At 48.7% G+C, this 16,191-nt stretch overlaps 1 protein-coding gene across 1 annotated transcript in view; it reads left to right on the plus strand.

Moving 5' to 3' along the window:
• The window catches only part of RERE (arginine-glutamic acid dipeptide repeats), a 164,803-nt gene that overhangs the window by 123,501 nt on the left and 25,111 nt on the right, over positions 1-16,191 (plus strand). Inside the window, 1 exon segment of the mRNA XM_030963899.1 lies at positions 1,342-1,422. Coding sequence (XP_030819759.1) covers positions 1,342-1,422 — 81 coding nt within the window.

Below are 16,191 nucleotides of genomic sequence, written 5' to 3' on the forward strand. Positions count from 1 at the left end.
CTGCCCACCTCCTTCCAGCAGATGTTTGCAAAAAGATGCGGTCCAAAATACATTAGGCCAACTTGAGGTGCGTTTATTTCCAGGGGATTTTAAAATCTCGTCTCCCTCCCTTCCCTGGAAGAGCAGGGTCCGCGTACTCAGCATCCATTATCATTTTTGCCGACAGAATTTGTTATTTACTTGTTGTTTATAGCTGTACACAGTGTTTATAGGGAAGGAAAAGGCCTTTTATTTTTTTGTTTGTTTCTTTTTAGGGAATTACGAATTGTCATTTCCCTCCTTTCCCTGGAATAGTAGGGCCCACATATTCACCATCCCCTATCAGTTTTGCAGGCAGAAATTTCCTATTTGCTTGTTGTTTATACCCGCGTACGGTGTTGATAGGAAAGGAAAAACCCTTTTTATTTCGGTGTGCACAGGGAAAGTCCTTCTCTAGAATAGAGAGGGGCACTTTGTTCAGCCTTACATCGCTGCTGCTGCTGGCTCCTGTGGGGATGTGCTGGGGCCGGGAGAGGCCGCGGGCAGGGCTGGAGCCCCCCGGCCGCGGCTGGGCCGGGGGAAGGGGCCGGGAGAGGACGAGGACGAGCGGGAGAGAGAGGAGACGAGCGGGAGGGAGAGGACGAGGAGGAAGGAGAGAGGACGAGGAGGGAGCGGTGCCGGGGCCGCTCGGCGCTGGCAGCTGCCGGGGCCGGGGCCGGGCGGCGGCCGCTGCCGGGGCTGCCGGGGGCGGTGTCGGGGCCGAGCCCGGCGGGCGGAGGAGGCGGCGGCGGTGCCGGGGCCGTGCCCGGGCCCGCGGCTGAGGGGGGCCGGCGATCCAGGCCGCCTTTGCGGCGCGCCCCGCGGAGCCGCCCGCCCAGCCCCGCCGCCATCACACGCTGGGCGCCGCCGCCTCCGCCCGGCCCTGCGCGGCTGCTCCGGGGCTCGGCTCCGCTCCGCGCCCGGCCCCGCTGCCCGGCCCCGCTGCCGGCCCCGGCCCGAGCGAGCCCCGCCGAGGAACGCGGGGGCTGCGAGCCTTTAACCCCTGCGGCACCTGCCCCGAGCCCCGCGCCGCGCTCTGCCCGCACTGCCCGGCCCCGAGCGGCTCCGGCCCCGAGCGGCTCCGGCCCCGGCCGAGCTCCGAGCGCTGAACTTGCCGGCGGAAGGAGGGGATGCGGCTGGGGATTTTCGGTGTCTTTCCCGAGCCCTTTCCCCCGTTCGCAGCTCTATAGGTGCGTTCGCTTCCCCGGGCTCCCCGCGCCGATTCACCGCCGCCTTTTGGGGGAATTTTTTTAATCTTTTTTTTTTTAACAATTATTTTTTTGCTGCTGCTGACACGCTGTTTTTGTTAATCTTTCATCACAGAAACGGTTTATTAAGGGGTTGAGGCAGTACGGCAAGAACTTCTTCAGAATCCGAAAGGAGTTGCTTCCCAATAAGGAGACCGTAAGTACATTTGGACTTTATGTAATTCGCTTTTTCTCTCGCTGCTTTGCTGTTTGATCTTGCGAAACTCTTTCCTTTTTACCCCGAATTCTCCCCAGATAAACGGAAGATAAATCCTCAGCCAGCCAAGGCAGCTGCTGGTTTTTAGTGCAGTTTTTAGGTCTTGGGCTGTGAAAGATGTTACATAAAATAATCGTCATGGCTGGACGGAGCCACTGAGCCTGGCTGAAGTGTATTTATGGAGAGCGAATCTAATTTTAAATTCTGACATTACGACGGGATAATACATTTTGTGTCACCCGGTGGGGCTCGAGTGGCATCGGGTAAATAAAGAAAACCTAAACCAAGGCAGCATCTGATGGGATCGGGGTCTGCCTGTGACCCGCACCGTGCCGGGCTCTGCTTAACCCTTCCCCTGCCCGGATGCGCCGTGTCCCGGTGTTCTTGCAGGGTTATGTAACCCCGTCACTGCGCCCCAAACCCCGCACAGCACACGGGCTCTGGGAGCCTTGGGAAGCCCTGGTCCCTTTGCCATTTGCCCCAAAAGAGCCTCGGGCTCTGTCCTGCAGGTGTCCTCTAGCCTTTGGCAAAGCGCTTTCGTTTTTGTTCTGGGTTTAGCAGGGAGGCAGCTCCGTGAAAATGGAGCTGGACTGTTTTCTAGCAGCGTGCTAGTGATTTAAAGCGTCACGGAGCGCTCAGACTTGTGTAGGTGTGCAGGCTGGATGTGCACTGGGGAAGAGCGTGGCTGTAATGATATTTAAAAAGCTCTCCGTTTCTGTGGGATGGTTCCATTCTCCTCCCCGAGGTTCCTGTGAGACAGTGCTGTGATAACACGAATCTCTGGGTGGTAAATAGTAACACTGTGTGAGTTAAAAAGGAAGGGGAGGATGAGACAATTACGAGTTCACTCATCCTGCTGAGAAAGGAAACTCAGATTACTGCTCAGTCTTGGTGGACTCGAGGATCCTGTTGGATTTTGAGGTGTGGAGGCCTGGAAAGGTGACAGCTGGGAGGGAATGCTGGAATAGTGTGGATCTTATCAGCATCGTACAAACCTACACATATCGTGCTTTTCCTCTTTCCTCCAGAATATCTCCCAGAAAGGGTCTAGAACAAATCAGTGTTTGCTTCTAGAAATGAATTCTGCTGATGGTAAAGTTGCTGAGGGGCAAAAGTGATCTTCTGAGTTTGAATTACAGCAGCTCTGAAGTATATTGTGTTTTTATAAATTATCTATTATAATAATCTAAATAATTATCTAAAATATCTGTTTTTAATATGAAAAGTGGGGTTTTGGTTTTTTTTTTTTGTTTTGTGATGGAAAAAAACATTTTGCAGGGGGGAGGAAAAAAAAAGCCCTGAAAATGGAGAGTTTGGGGCAGGTGCCTGCCCCTGTTTGTGCTGCTTAACTTCTTGCATTGGAGCTTGGATATCAGCCTTGGGGTTTCTGTAAAAGTTTTGCAAGTGGTGTTAAACCTCACAGAAGCTCTCATTTTTCAAGTGTTATATTTTTGTTTCATTAGGTCTAATTTTTTACTACAGAGAAGACTAAATATTAAGTCTGAGCTGTGGGAAGTATCACGTTGATGGGTTTGGGCTCAGGGGTTTTTTTAGCCCCTGTGGTAACTGATCTACAAATAACCTTTGACCTACCATGGGTTGTTTATAATCTCTGCTTCCTATTTTCGCCCACAGGCCTCACTTCTGCTTTCTTTAATTCCCAATCTTTTCCAGCCAAAATTTACAGCCCTTCTGCTGTAGGAAGACATTGCAGCATAAAGGCTGCAGTAAATATTTGACTGTACAGTTTTGCTTCTGTTCCTTAAAGTGGAATAATGAGTAATGTAAATGACAAGGCTGTGGGATTAATCTGTCTGCATTTTTTCATCACCAGAATAATTTCAGATACTTTGCCTGCCATTTTTCTGTTGCAGTGTGAAGTAACCCTGTAGCAATTCCAGAAACACCAGGAAAAAGCTTTATTCTCGTGTTCAGCCTCCATATTAGCATCAATAAAACTCTAAAAAGTTGTTAAATGGATACTAATGGATAATGGATAACTGATAAAACTAAAAAATTGTTATATGGATACTAAAGCAACTTCCAGGTGCTTAAAGATGTGTCAGGGTCATTTTTGCAGTGACTTGCCCCAATGGCTCTTAGACATCTCATTTATTCAGTTTTCCTTCCTGGTCACTGAAGGTTTGGGGAGGGGACCCAGGGGGTTTTGTCTCAGCAATCCCCACTAAAAGTTAAATCTCCTTATTACCATGATTTCTGTAAAATGAGTCCTTTCCTAGACCCTTCACTGGGGGAAATTCTCCCCTGAACCTGGAAACAGTGGGAGAAAAGGAATACGACAGAAACAGGGAATTCTGGTAGAGACCAGGCCTATTCCATGTTATTTCATGTTAACCCAAGCTGAGGCTGCTGTGCAGGAAATCAGGATGTGAACATGACATTGTATTTCTTGTCTGCTTTGGGAAGGTGTAACGTGGCCGTGGTGAGATGACAATCAGGCCATCCTGCATTGAGCTTTCACAAGTGTGCTGAGGAATGTCCTATTTCAGTTGTGCCGTGGCTTTTTTCCCCTCCATAGTTAGTGTGCAATACCTTTTGAGAAAACCCTGTATTTATCAATGTGTGTTTTAACTAGTTTAACATAGTTTTTCAACAATTTTTTAAATGATTTCTTCTAAATGATAATCCTTGAGGAAAAAAGCTTTATGAAAGAGAATGTTTATTCCATATCAAAGGTGTGTTTGTTTGGGTCTCCACTCCGCTGGTTTATTTCACATTTCCAGTTTATTTCCATGTTTATGTCCAGGAGGGGTTCCCAGTGGGCGTGGGAGTGAATAACTGCAGTGGATCAAGGGAGGTGCAGCTTTAATGTAGGATCAGTGCTAACCTGGAGCAAAAGTGCCTCCGTGTACCTGAGCCAGGAGATTTTAAAATGAAACTTCCTTGGGTTTCCACTGACCTGTCTGAAATGCCCCTTCTCCTCTATTTCCATGCAGCTTTTTTGCTTTTATCTTCCCCTGGGTGGTTTCCCCTTGGCTGCAGGGATGAACTGCCCTGCTCCCCTTTGGTTCCTGCTTAGCAGCACTTCTGATTGCTCTGCATGGGAAGAAGTGAATTTTGGAGGCTTTTCAGTGGCATGAACAGTTTTCAATAATTACTTTAATTTAAATTCCCATGTTGTGGCAATGAAAGGTGCACAGCTGGCAACAGTTTCCTTAACTGTCTGCTTTGGCTTTAAATGTGGTTTTATTCCCCTCCCATCCACCCATTTTGGGATAATTTGCTAAAACTTCGTGATAATACAGGATTTTCCGAGTATTTAACATTCTGCTCTGAATTCTTTAGATGATTACACTGAGCTACTTGAATTGGAGAGTTTTAGAAGCACCAGCATTGTGATAGGCCTGAGATAAAGGTACTTAAATGCCTCCAAGGTTGGGAATTGCCTTCCTGTGTTCCTGGGAACAGCTTTACTCTGTTGGCTTGGTGCAGGAGGTAAATGCAAACAGGGAATAGAGCAGGAGGGTGCCAGGTCCTGGTGTCACCTTGCTGGGACCCAGGGCTGGCTCCTGCTGCCCAGCCTGTCCTTGTGCTGCTCTCCTGAGCACAGGCTGCCCTTGCAGTTTGTGTGAGCTGTCCCAGCAGCATCAGGATTGTTCTCCTGGGCTTCCTGCAGCCTGCCCTGGCCAGGGGAGTTGTCTGAGCAGTGCCCCACAAGTGGGGGTGTGTGTGACTGTCCCTTTCCTAGGTGCAGGAACAGGGGTGTCCTGTTACCCTGTCACGCTGCCATGGCCTTTGCTGCAGCTCACTTGAGATTCTGGAGCCACCTTGTCCCTCCTGGGGATGGGCCTGAGCGCTCTGAGCCCTCCTGGGAGCTGGGTGACAGCTCTGGGGACGTTCTGGGGCTCTGCAGAGGCTCCGGTGGTGCCCAGGGACAGTTGCAGGCCCAGGGCTGTGGGCAAGGTCCCCGTGCCCCTCTCTGCTCCCCACTGGCCCTGCAGGGAGCCCGGGAGGAGGACAGTGCCTCTTTGTGCAGGCACACAGACTCCAGGCTAATTTTGGGTTGAGTTTCCCTGCTGAGCACATAGGTATCTGTGGTGTGTGTGATTCTGGGTTTGGCTGCTGAGCAAGAGATGACAGAGTGCAATCCAAAGATCTTGCCTCTGGGTGGATGCTCCTTTATTTAGCTCTGAAGCACAGTGTAAACAGGAGTTATGAATATTGGCTGTTTCCTGACACTGAAATACCTGCAGTGTGCTGTATCTATGCACAGAAGAGCTAAATATGCATCATTTCTTTAGGAAAAATGGTCTCTCTTCTGATAGTAAAATCTTCTTCTTCAAATTAAATGAGGCTGGGACTTAACTCAGAGACTAAATAAGCTGTGCTCTGTTAGTGTTAGGAGGCAGAACGAGTGCAGTGTGAGCTTTCAGCATAAACTTCTGTTTAATTTTAGATTGGGGTTTAGATAAACAATTTTATTCTTGCCTCATTAATGCTTAATCTCGTGTTACATAATACACAATATTGGCTTCCTGAGTAGCACTTAAATATAGTGCAAACGTGGAGTGGCTGAAAGGTCAGTGCAGTTACCATATGTGCAGGCTGGCAAGGTGTCTGTCCCCTCCCCATGGCCTCCTGATGGCAGCCAGCAGCCCCAGGAATATTTGTGCAAGGCTCTCCTGAGCATCTGAAAGGTAGAGCTGCTCCCTCGACACAATTGTTCAAATAGCAGAGTGCCTTTGATCAAAGCACGGGGATAATTAGATGAATATCTCTTGGTCTGTTGGTATAAAGTGATTACTTAGCCCTACATTGGCTTTTTAATATTTGCATTTAGTGGTGAGCCTTGTTTGTAGCAGGAGCTGTGGCGTGGGCTTTATCCCTGCCTGCTCTCCCCAAGGAAATCTGCTTTATTTGAGGCCATATTCCCCCAATGATGGAATATTAATACACTGCAGTCAAGGCACATTATTTCCTGCTTGTCTTTGCTGTTCAGAGAGGGACAAGCTGTGGAAGCCTTTTCTGTTTGAAAGCTGAACCTTTTTCTTTAATAACTTGTTCTAGCCTGGATGCAGTCAGAGCTGAAATTTTCCATTAGAGTTTGAAGCGACTGCCAACATAAACAGCCACTGCTTCTTTTCATTTCATCTGCTCTCTGCTGCTGCTGCCTCCAGAGCGTGGCCACTGCAGGCACAGGGCTCTGCTCTGTTCTCTCAGGGGCTCGTGGGCTTCACCTTCCCCAAATTATTTCAAATGAGAGCCTGAGACTTCTCTCTGTGTCACAGCAAATATCCTCCTGGGCTTCAGTCCAGGTAGCAAAATGGGCAGAGGCAGCAGCTGCTTTTCCTGTGTAAGTGAAACCACCGAGTCATTTGCATAACAAACTCTTCTGGAGGGAGCCTGCTGCCTTTTTATTTTTTTATTTTCCTGTTTTTGTGAGCAGTCTCAGCTGAGGGAGGAGGAGCACTGGGTCAGTGTTTGGCTGCAGGTGAGGCAGGGTGCTGAGGCAGCTGCAGCCAGGCCCTTGGTGCTGCTCACCAGGAGCCAAGGAATGTAATGACATGCTGAGCTCAGATGGAGATATTCCTGAATTTAAGTGGCTCTGAGCTGAAGGCTGTTTGCAGAGGGATCTTCAGTGTGTGTGTTCGCTGTGCTCTGGTTTGTTTTCAGAAGTTTAACTGTTAAACCTATTGCAAATGCCATAACTTTATTGGATAATAAACCAGGAGGTTTGGAAAGGCCTTTAAAGAGACGTAAAGGTTTAACTCACACACACCATGGTGTCTTTCTTCATCTCTGAAGGGATTGCAGGTGCTCAGGTGAGCACGGATCCTGGCAGGCAGAATTCCCAGCTCCTGGAGGTGCCCATACCCCTGTGTTCCTTTAGTTCAGTTCCCTGGGTGTATCCTATGAGTGAATTCCCATCTCCTGGAGGTGCCCATACACCTGTGTTCCTTTAGTTCAGTTCCCTGGGTGTATCCTATGAGTGAATTCCCATCTCCTGGAGGTGCCCACACACGTGTGTTCCTTTAGTTCAGTTCCCTGAGTTCCCATCTCCTGGAGGTGCTCACACACGTGTGTTCCTTTAGTTCAGCTCCCTGAGTGAGTTCCCATCTCCTGGAGGTGCATCTTGCCTGCCTCTCAGCAGCCCTTTCCCCTGGCCTGTGCCACGTGTGTGCTCACTGATTAATGATTGATTAAGGACTGTCTCCAGCTTCCAAAGACCAAAATACCCTTTCCCAAACCTGCCTGTCTCGATTCCAGCTGAAGCAGACAAAACCAAAGAAAGGAAGTACCTAAAATGTGCTTTGTTTTTGCTGTTTTTGTTTTAAATCTCTTAAGCATTTTCCTAAGACAATAAGAGGATTAATTTTCAATTGTATCGTTTTACTTTTGTATGCCAGAGGTAATTTACAGCGTCATCAGCTCAAAAAATGAGCTGCTTATTTGACTTTCTTCCTAAGAAACCCTCGTAGATGGAGAGCATTAAAGCAGAAGGTGTGTTCACTGTGCCAGCTGGACTCTAGAATTGACTTTAGCATGGGCAATAAATCAGCTCTGCACTCCAGTGGCTTTTTTTTTATTATTTTACATTACAAGATTGGATCTCATTGTTTATTTTTCTCTGAAGGTTTAGAGGTAGGTAGGAGTAAAATATTGTTGCAAGTAAAAGAGAGCCATTAGGCAATTGCATTGAGCTCTGTCAGGGAGCCAGGAAGGACAATTTCTGCTTTGTAGGGAAAAGTCTGTACTCAGAGATACAAGCCAAGATTATTTGGGTAATTGATACAATATTGTCTGAGCCTTCCTCAGCAACTGAGAGAACACAATGCTGCTCCTCAGCGTTCTGTTCCCCTGCATTTTCCTTACTTTCTGTTTATAATTCACCGTCCTAAGGAATTTCAGTCTGTTTATTTTCCTATTGTGAATTCTCTTTTGCATCTGTGCTGAAGGGTATGTGTGACTCTGGTTAAAATGCTTTTGTTCATCAACAGCTGTATATTTATTCTCTGTTTTCTTTCCCTGTGAGGAAAACCAGCAGCTTTTTTTCTTCCCTGGCAGTTGTCAGATTGTATCAAATACTCAGACATCAACCCTGAGGTCCTGTGAATTGCAGGTACATAAAATAGGTGTCTGGTAAAGGATTTGTGCAGTTTATTTTCATGGTTGAGTGTCCCAGCCTGGCAAGACTTTTCCACGGCTGCCATGCATCAAACCCTTGGTGGTGTTTGCTCCCCATCCAGTCACTGACTGAAGATGAGCTTTAAAGCTTGAAAATGGCTTTCAGAAAGGCAGAAATAAAGCAGTGCTGATTGTGGGACATCCTGTCCCAGAGCAGTGCTAATGTTTTAAAATCCAGGTAACTCCTGGAGGAAATGCATCTGTGTAATCCTGCCTGGGGACTGGCTTTGGAAATGGCTCAGGAGGGGAACTCTGCAGGTAATCCTGTGTGTGCTGCTCTCCGTGGGTATTTACAGTGTGTGGGACACAGATTACAGCTCCAGGAGCTACCGCAGCAGTTTGCTTGGAGTTTTGGAGCTCAAGGAGTAAATAAACACCAGCAGCTCAGACGTGAGCTGTGTTCTGGGGGAGTCAGAGCAGACCTTGGTTCTGTAAACACACAGGGAGCTGTGCCTGGCCTCTGTGGGGTTCACAGCTGGGGCAGAGCACTGTGCATAGGAAAACCCTCTGGGGGCAGAGAACAACGTGTGCTGTGAGTGAGCCTCGCTGCCACAGAGCACAGGATGAACTGTATTCTTGCTCAGGAGATCCGTGGGCTCAGGCATCACCTCCTGCCCCTGATGGGCCTGTAAGAACAGCACCCACTGCCCTCCCCTGGCCCCAAAGCAGCCCCAGCACATCAGTCACTCCTAAATACCCTGTAATGTGCTGCTGGAGCTGGGAGAAAAGACAATAACAACTCCAGGAGACAGATGCACTCATTTTGTCAGTTTTGTTTCCAGCCAGCTGTAAAAAAGAAGCAGTGCTTGATTACTGGGGGTTTTTTGCTGCTTGGTTTTTTTTTTCATGCCAAGGAAGGCTCCCAGGAATTACAGAGATGGTGGAATAAAGTGAGAATGGGGAGCTGGAATAGAGGCTGTGCCATAGGGGAGGTGAAGCAGTTTGTGGGTAGAACTGGCTCTGTAAGCAGAAGAAACATTTAACATCACACATTGAAATCTGCTGCATTTGCTTTTGCTTTGTTTTTCCTTTCCAGTCTGTATCTGAAGGGAGAACACTGAGGAGTGTGATGGAATTCAGATTGTCAGCACATAAAATCATGCTGGTGATTACTTCTAGGTGAGGGTGATGTCGTTTGGGGTGAACTTCTCCTGTTCCTGTTCCTGCTCTGCAGGGTGCCAGGAGGGCTGTAAGTGTCAGCCCCAGCCCTGCACACCTGCACCAGGGGGGATTTATGGATACATGGGATGTGGAGGGATTCCTTTCCCTGCCAGAAGGTGCATTAATGTCTCCTGTATGTGGAAAAGCTGTGAAGTGCTCAGGCTTTGGGTTTCCTACTCCTGCTCACGAGGAATAAGGATCCTGCAGGGCTGGGATCGCCCGTTTGTGGTGTTTGTGCCTTTTCCCTGGAGCCAGGAGGGGCTGCATCCTGCAGAACAGAATTCCAGCCTTCCCTCCCTTCCTGCTTCAGGCTGCCTAAGAGGGTGCAGGTGATGCCTCAGCACCCCCTGAGTGATCAGAGCAGATTCCACAGAAAATCTTCTGCTTCTTGCATCTCTTTTTTAAATGCCAGAATGGTGACAGGCGTGTTTCCTTCTGATTCAGATCCTCCAAGGTGAAGTTTGTCCATTGCCCTTTTCTTTGCACACTTTGGGAGCTGGGCAGCTGTAAGTGAAGGAGCTGCTCTCAGGGTAATTGCTGTATTTGAGGACTTGGGGCTTTAAAAAACAGACAGAGTGTTACAGGAATGATGACAAAATCCCAGCTGCTGACGTCCTGGTGGTTGGGAAATCTTCCTGAGTGGTCACCTGGGATGAGCAGCATTGGCAGGGAAGATTGTTTGTTTTCCACTACCAAACTCCTGTCCAGCAAGGAGAGGGTGCTGGCCAGCGCTTTTATTGCCATGGTGGGATGGTTTGTTCTTGGCTGGAGGAGCTGGGCTGATCCTCCCCCTCCCCCAGACACTCTGTGGGCTCCCCTTCCCCTGCAGTGCCCCTGACACAAACTGTGATTTTGTAGGATGCCTCCAGACCCTTCAAAGAGAGGAGAGCACATTCCAGGTTGTAAACCAGCTCCTGCTCCTGCAATCTGAGAACTCCTCCCTGGTGTTCAACCCAGGGCCTGCTTTGTGCCTCTTGTGTAAAGCACCAGGACATCCCACAGGAACTCTTGATTTATTTTGCTAGCTCTGCCCTTCTCTGTGGTTCACAAACCTCTAATGGGCTGTGGAGCTCCAAGATTTCTGAGTTGAACAGTAGAAGTTTTAAGAACCTCCTGTACTACATGAAAGACTTAACACTTTCCACATGCTGGGTTTTTGGATCATGAAAAGCTGATCTCCTACAAATAGTTTGTAAAGCTGAGGCATCCTGGGCCAGGGCTGCTTAATGCTGTTGTGAAATTGGGGGGGAAGGAAAAAAATGTAATGAAAACTCTGGGCTTTGGGCCAGCAAGGAAGATCTGATACAGTGAACGTGTTTCTGCTGCCCTTTGTTACTGTTGAGTTTGATTAACTTTGTTTCTGGTAAGTTTAATTACAGTTCTATTTTATTTTTATGGCTAAGGAGGGGATCTTTGCCAAAGCCCAAGTCTTTCATTACCTCAGCTGCAATGAGAGGGAGCTGGAGAAGTAAATCATGCCACCTCCCCAACAAACAAGCCAAAGTAAAACCAAAAGAAACCCCACTAAGCTATAAACCCAGGCCTTTTCTCTCTCCTTGCCCTGTTCTGCAGTCTGCTGCTTTCCATCTGTTATTTTCCCTTTCTGAAGCTGCTTTTAGGCTTGAGGGAGAGTTTACTTTGTGCAGTAAGTTGTTTTTTGCCTGGGCAGGGCTGTTCACCTGTGGTGGTTGTGCTTCCCTGGAGCTTGTCTGGCTCCTCTGCAGCTCTGTCCCACAGACAGCGCTTGCTCCATGGGTTCCTTCACTGCACTGCAGGAATACAGCTGGAAAATGGCTCAGGACCTGGGAGAACAACAGGCAGCAACAGGAGGGCTTGGTTTGGGCCCTGGTTTTGCTCTGCAGAACCTTGCCCATGGAGATGTGATGGCAAATATGTGCCATAAACCTTGCACAGAGTGGGCTCTAAAGGAGCATATGGAAAAGCTCCTTTCTCCTGATCCCACTGCTGAAGGAGCTCTGGGCTGTGTGACTGGACCTTCACCTTGCTGTGGAGAAGTGACAGGGACAAAGGCCTCCCTCCCTCAGTGCTGTGCTAAAGTTGTATTGATTTAACAATTCCACCTCATGTTCTTACTCTGTGCCATTTGATGGGAGAGATTTTTTTTCTTCTTGTTGCCTGGCTTTAGAAAAACATTGCTTTTAGAGCTTCTGAAAAGAAATTGATCTGCTCACTGTGGGCATAAAACTGCTCTTCCTGAATCTGCCACCTATTTATTTTATATTAAGGTTCATAATGGTTTGGTTCAGGCAAATCTGTGTGTCTTAAACTTGTTGGACTTCAAAAATTATGCAAATGATTTTCAGCTAAAGGATGAAGAGGAGGGAAGTCTGGATTTGAGTAACCAGGGAGTTGTAGCCCAGCACTGCCCAGGAGATATTTGGAAATCCTGCATTGGGCTCTGAGAAGGTTTTATTTAATAGGAATGTAGCTGCTGTAGAGAAGCAGGGACATCGTGAGCTGCTGGCTGTGGTTGGGATGACCCCACCTGCCCCTCTGTGGCTGGTTTTCCATGGAGCACCTGAACAGAGCTGCTGAGAGACATCCAGGGGCTGCTCCGTGTGTCAGTGCCAGTCCCCTGTGACTCCTTCATAGCCCTCCTGCCCTGTTTACAGCCCTGAGTCACAGCTCTGCCCTGCTGGCACTTACACATTGCAACTGCGGGGTTCTCGTGGCTGCGGCAATTAAGGAGCATGAACAGATGCTGTGAATCACCTCGGAATTGCTGGCTTAGCTCTTTGTGCCAGCGCTAAGGGTTCACATTTCTTGGAGCTGCTGAAGTTCTGCTTTGACCTTTTCAAGGGAACTTACATAGCAAAGGTGTGGGAAACGTTTAAAAGTGAGTTTGGCATTATGTTTGGCTGCTTTAGTTGTCATCCCTGAGCTGAAATTGTGGGTGGAATCCTGCAGGCTGTGGATAAACAGCATTTCTGGGGCACTGCTCAGTCTGGGTTTGCCATTCCATAAAGGTCACGTCAAAATGAGGGGAAAACCCCAAAACAAATCAGCAACAACAACACAAAACCCCAACCCAAACTCAGACTAGCAGGGACTTCATATTTTAGGAATTAGAAGTTCTGATTTTTCAGATATTTCTGCTTCAGTCTCTCCCCAGGCACTGCAGGAGCTTAGCTGTTCTAATTCAGTTATGTGTGATACTCACACACAGACTTTTTCCACTTTTAATGTGGTTTTGAAAACTTGAATTTTTGTGGGTGCTGTGGGAACTTCTGCCTGTTTGAGCTCTGGTTTATTGGGTGTTTGCCTGCTCAAGGTAACTCCTGTGAGTGACTGTGAGGAAATCATTTGTATTAGTTGCAGGTCTGTTGGGGTTTTTTGTTTGGTTTTTATTTGCAAGGGGTGTTTCTTTGCATTTGCTGCCTCGTCTCCTACTCTTGTAATGTTTTAGTAATTGTCTAGCTTCGCCATACCCATTTCACTGGAGGGTGAGGGTTTGCAGTGCTGCTCTCCTCAGCTCCATCAGCATTTACACAACCTCCCAGGAGCTGCTCCCTGATTTTCCCTCCAGTGTTGTGCATGGGTGGGAGTGGGTTCACTCCTGGGTTATTCTGCTCCCCCAGGCTCCTCTTTTCTCCCTGGGGTGCTGCTCAGCTCTGCCATCACTGATGCTGCAGAGCTGGAGGTGCAGAATTCCTCCTCCCTGCAAAGTCCCGTTCCTGCCTGCACGGGCTGGGGAGGGCCTGGAATTCCCAGCTCCTGTGGGAGGGAATTGCACATGCTGCAAATGAAACTCTCCAGGAACCCCCACGTGCCTGGGCTGCCTGGCAGGTGTTTGTGTGTGAAAGATCCACGGGGCATTTCAAAGAGGTGGCAGTGCTGCTGCGAGAAATAACCCTGGAAAAATTCCAGATTCCAGGGGTTCAGTGCATCTTCTTCAGTGTTTTCCCTTTTAGTTTTATCATAGGCACCTTTTGCATGAAAACATGGGTCTTAATTTGCAGCTTTGGTTTCATTTTCCCCCAAAGATGCCACTTCTTGTCCTGTTTGCTGGGTAGCAGTTGCTGACAGCAGTGTCAGCACAGAGAATCCTGGTTACCCTCACATCCTGTGGGAATGGGCTGAATTCCAGGCTGATTTCACATGTCAGGCCTGAGCAATGGAAATAATTAGAGAAATTGCCTGTTTACCTTACAAAGAACACCTGCAAGGATGGACCAAAAGCAGATTGTGTGTCTTAGCAGTGTTGCTGTGATGAGTTTAATGAGGGGGAAAGCAGGAGAGGTGGAATTACTTGTGGGATGATACATGAGACATTCACAACTTCCCCTGTGCTTACATGTGGGCAGATCAAGCGCAGTAAAGTGGGTTTTTTAAGGAGAAAATAGCTCTTGTGGTGTGTCTTTCACATGGCACAGGGTTTCCTCTCCAGAGCTGTGTCACGTCTCCAATCCCTGGTAGTGCAGATCTGTGCCTTGCTTGTGGCAGCTGCCTGGTGCTTGGATGTGTTTGTAATTAAACAGGAACTGGCATCTGAGGCTGGGTTTTTGCTAAGGCTGTGAAATTTGGGGTTTGTGGAGGGTAGAAGGAGCTTGGGAGGAGCAGGCTGGGTGGGGACGAGCTGGGGGCTCCCAGGAGGGTTTGTCACAGTGTCCCCAGCCCTCCTGGGCTGCTCCTGCAGGGTGGGTGCACAGGGGCAGCGCAGACACAGCCCTGCAGGAGCTGCAGGTGCTCATGTCTGCAGGAAATGCTCCTTGTGCCCTGCCTGTGCCTGCGTGCTGAGCTTGGCCACGAGCCCAAGCACCGTGTCAGGCACTGCTCTTGTTTCACAAATGGAAATCTTCCTCAGCCAGAAGGGAAAATCAGGATGTGTCCCCCCCCAATCCACTTTTATCACTCCAGTTTCCATGCATACACATCAGCACCCTGAACTTCCATGTCAGGCTTTTTTCCAGCACTCAGCTGTGCCTCTGGGTCACTGCATCTTTCTGAAGAATTTGTTTAGGGTGTGATATTTTGCTGTAGTCAGTGAAATCCAGAATGAAATGAGATTTCTAACAGATGAAAGCTGTTGTGCTTTGTGTGGAACCACCGGATGGTTGGTTTGTTTGCAGGGAAAGCAAACCTGTTCCAGAAAAATAAAGTTTAAAGGGAAGAATGCAGTGGGGAATTGTGGCTATCAGGGATGAAGCAGAGCAGGATGTTTCTGTGTGCAGTTTTGTTTGCAGACAGTGCAGGGGCTGGAGATTAGGATTCCAGCACTTGGAGAAGCTCTGGGGCTGCAGCTTATCAGTTAATAACAGTTTGTCCTTCCAAGAGCCACACAAGTGGAACATCAGCAGGCTCCCAGAGGAGGAGGCCAGCAGGTGTTGGTGTGCCATGCTGGGGTGAAGTTCCCCCTTCTGGGGGCTTCTCTCCTGGTTTCTGACCCCTCAGTGCTGAATCCGAGCTGGGGTTACACTGATCCCTCCTGCCAGGCTGGCCAGGGGGCAGGGGTGTCCCCTCCTGCCCCAGGGTCACTGTCCCTGTGCCCAGGGCTGCTGGCACAGCCTGGCTGCTACAGAGGAGGATTCCTGGATTCCTGCACGGGGCAGAGCTGCAATTCCTGCCCCAGGGTCACTGTCCCTGTCCCCAGCCTGCAGTGTTTGGGTGAGAGGAGGGCAGGGGCTCTGGGCTCAGCTGCAGCTCCATTTGCAGCACCTCAGGAGTCAGAGCCCTGAGCCATGCCCCAAACTCCTGCTGTACTTTTCCTTTACCCTGGTTGTGGGGATCAAATTCACCTTCTGAGGGATTCTGATCTCAGATTAATGTTTGCTGGAGACACCAGGGTGGAACAGGACTGGAAAGAATTGGTAATTCTTTCACTTCTGAGCTCACTGTATAGGTATTATAGTGAGCTACAATGAATTGCTCTTCCTAATGCTGCTTTACAACTCTTAGCTTTGTCTTCTAGTTACATTTTGCTTGCTAAGGATTTTTCCTGACAGAAAGAATTTGAGACTGGAGGGAAGCAACAATAAGTGAGGGATAAGCAGCTTACGTGGCAGTTCTTTGTGGTTTGGGGGTGGGGGGTTGCTTGATGTCCTGCTTCAATATTCCTCTTTTCTTACATGGCTCTGATAAACAGGAAAACACTGAAATACCCCTCAACCTTCCACACTTAATCTAGAAAATCTCCTGCTTTAGGGAGCTGTTCTTGGAGAGCAGTAAAAGGAAAACAGCTGTTCAGGGAGCAGATCTGAGAACAGAGTCTGTTTAAAATCAGGGTTTAATGACAGGGACTGTGCTGAGAGTTGTGTTTGCTGTGTCCATAACTCAGGGCAGGAGCCATCCTCCCTCTCCCTGTGTGCCGTGGTGGCTTTGCACTGATAAGCTGCTGCTTTCTCTGAGCTCACTTGATACTTTCCAGGTGTCAGGGGGTGGGAT

This window comes from Camarhynchus parvulus, chromosome 21 (assembly GCF_901933205.1).
Source record: "Camarhynchus parvulus chromosome 21, STF_HiC, whole genome shotgun sequence".
NCBI classification, from domain to species: Eukaryota; Metazoa; Chordata; class Aves; order Passeriformes; family Thraupidae; genus Camarhynchus; species Camarhynchus parvulus.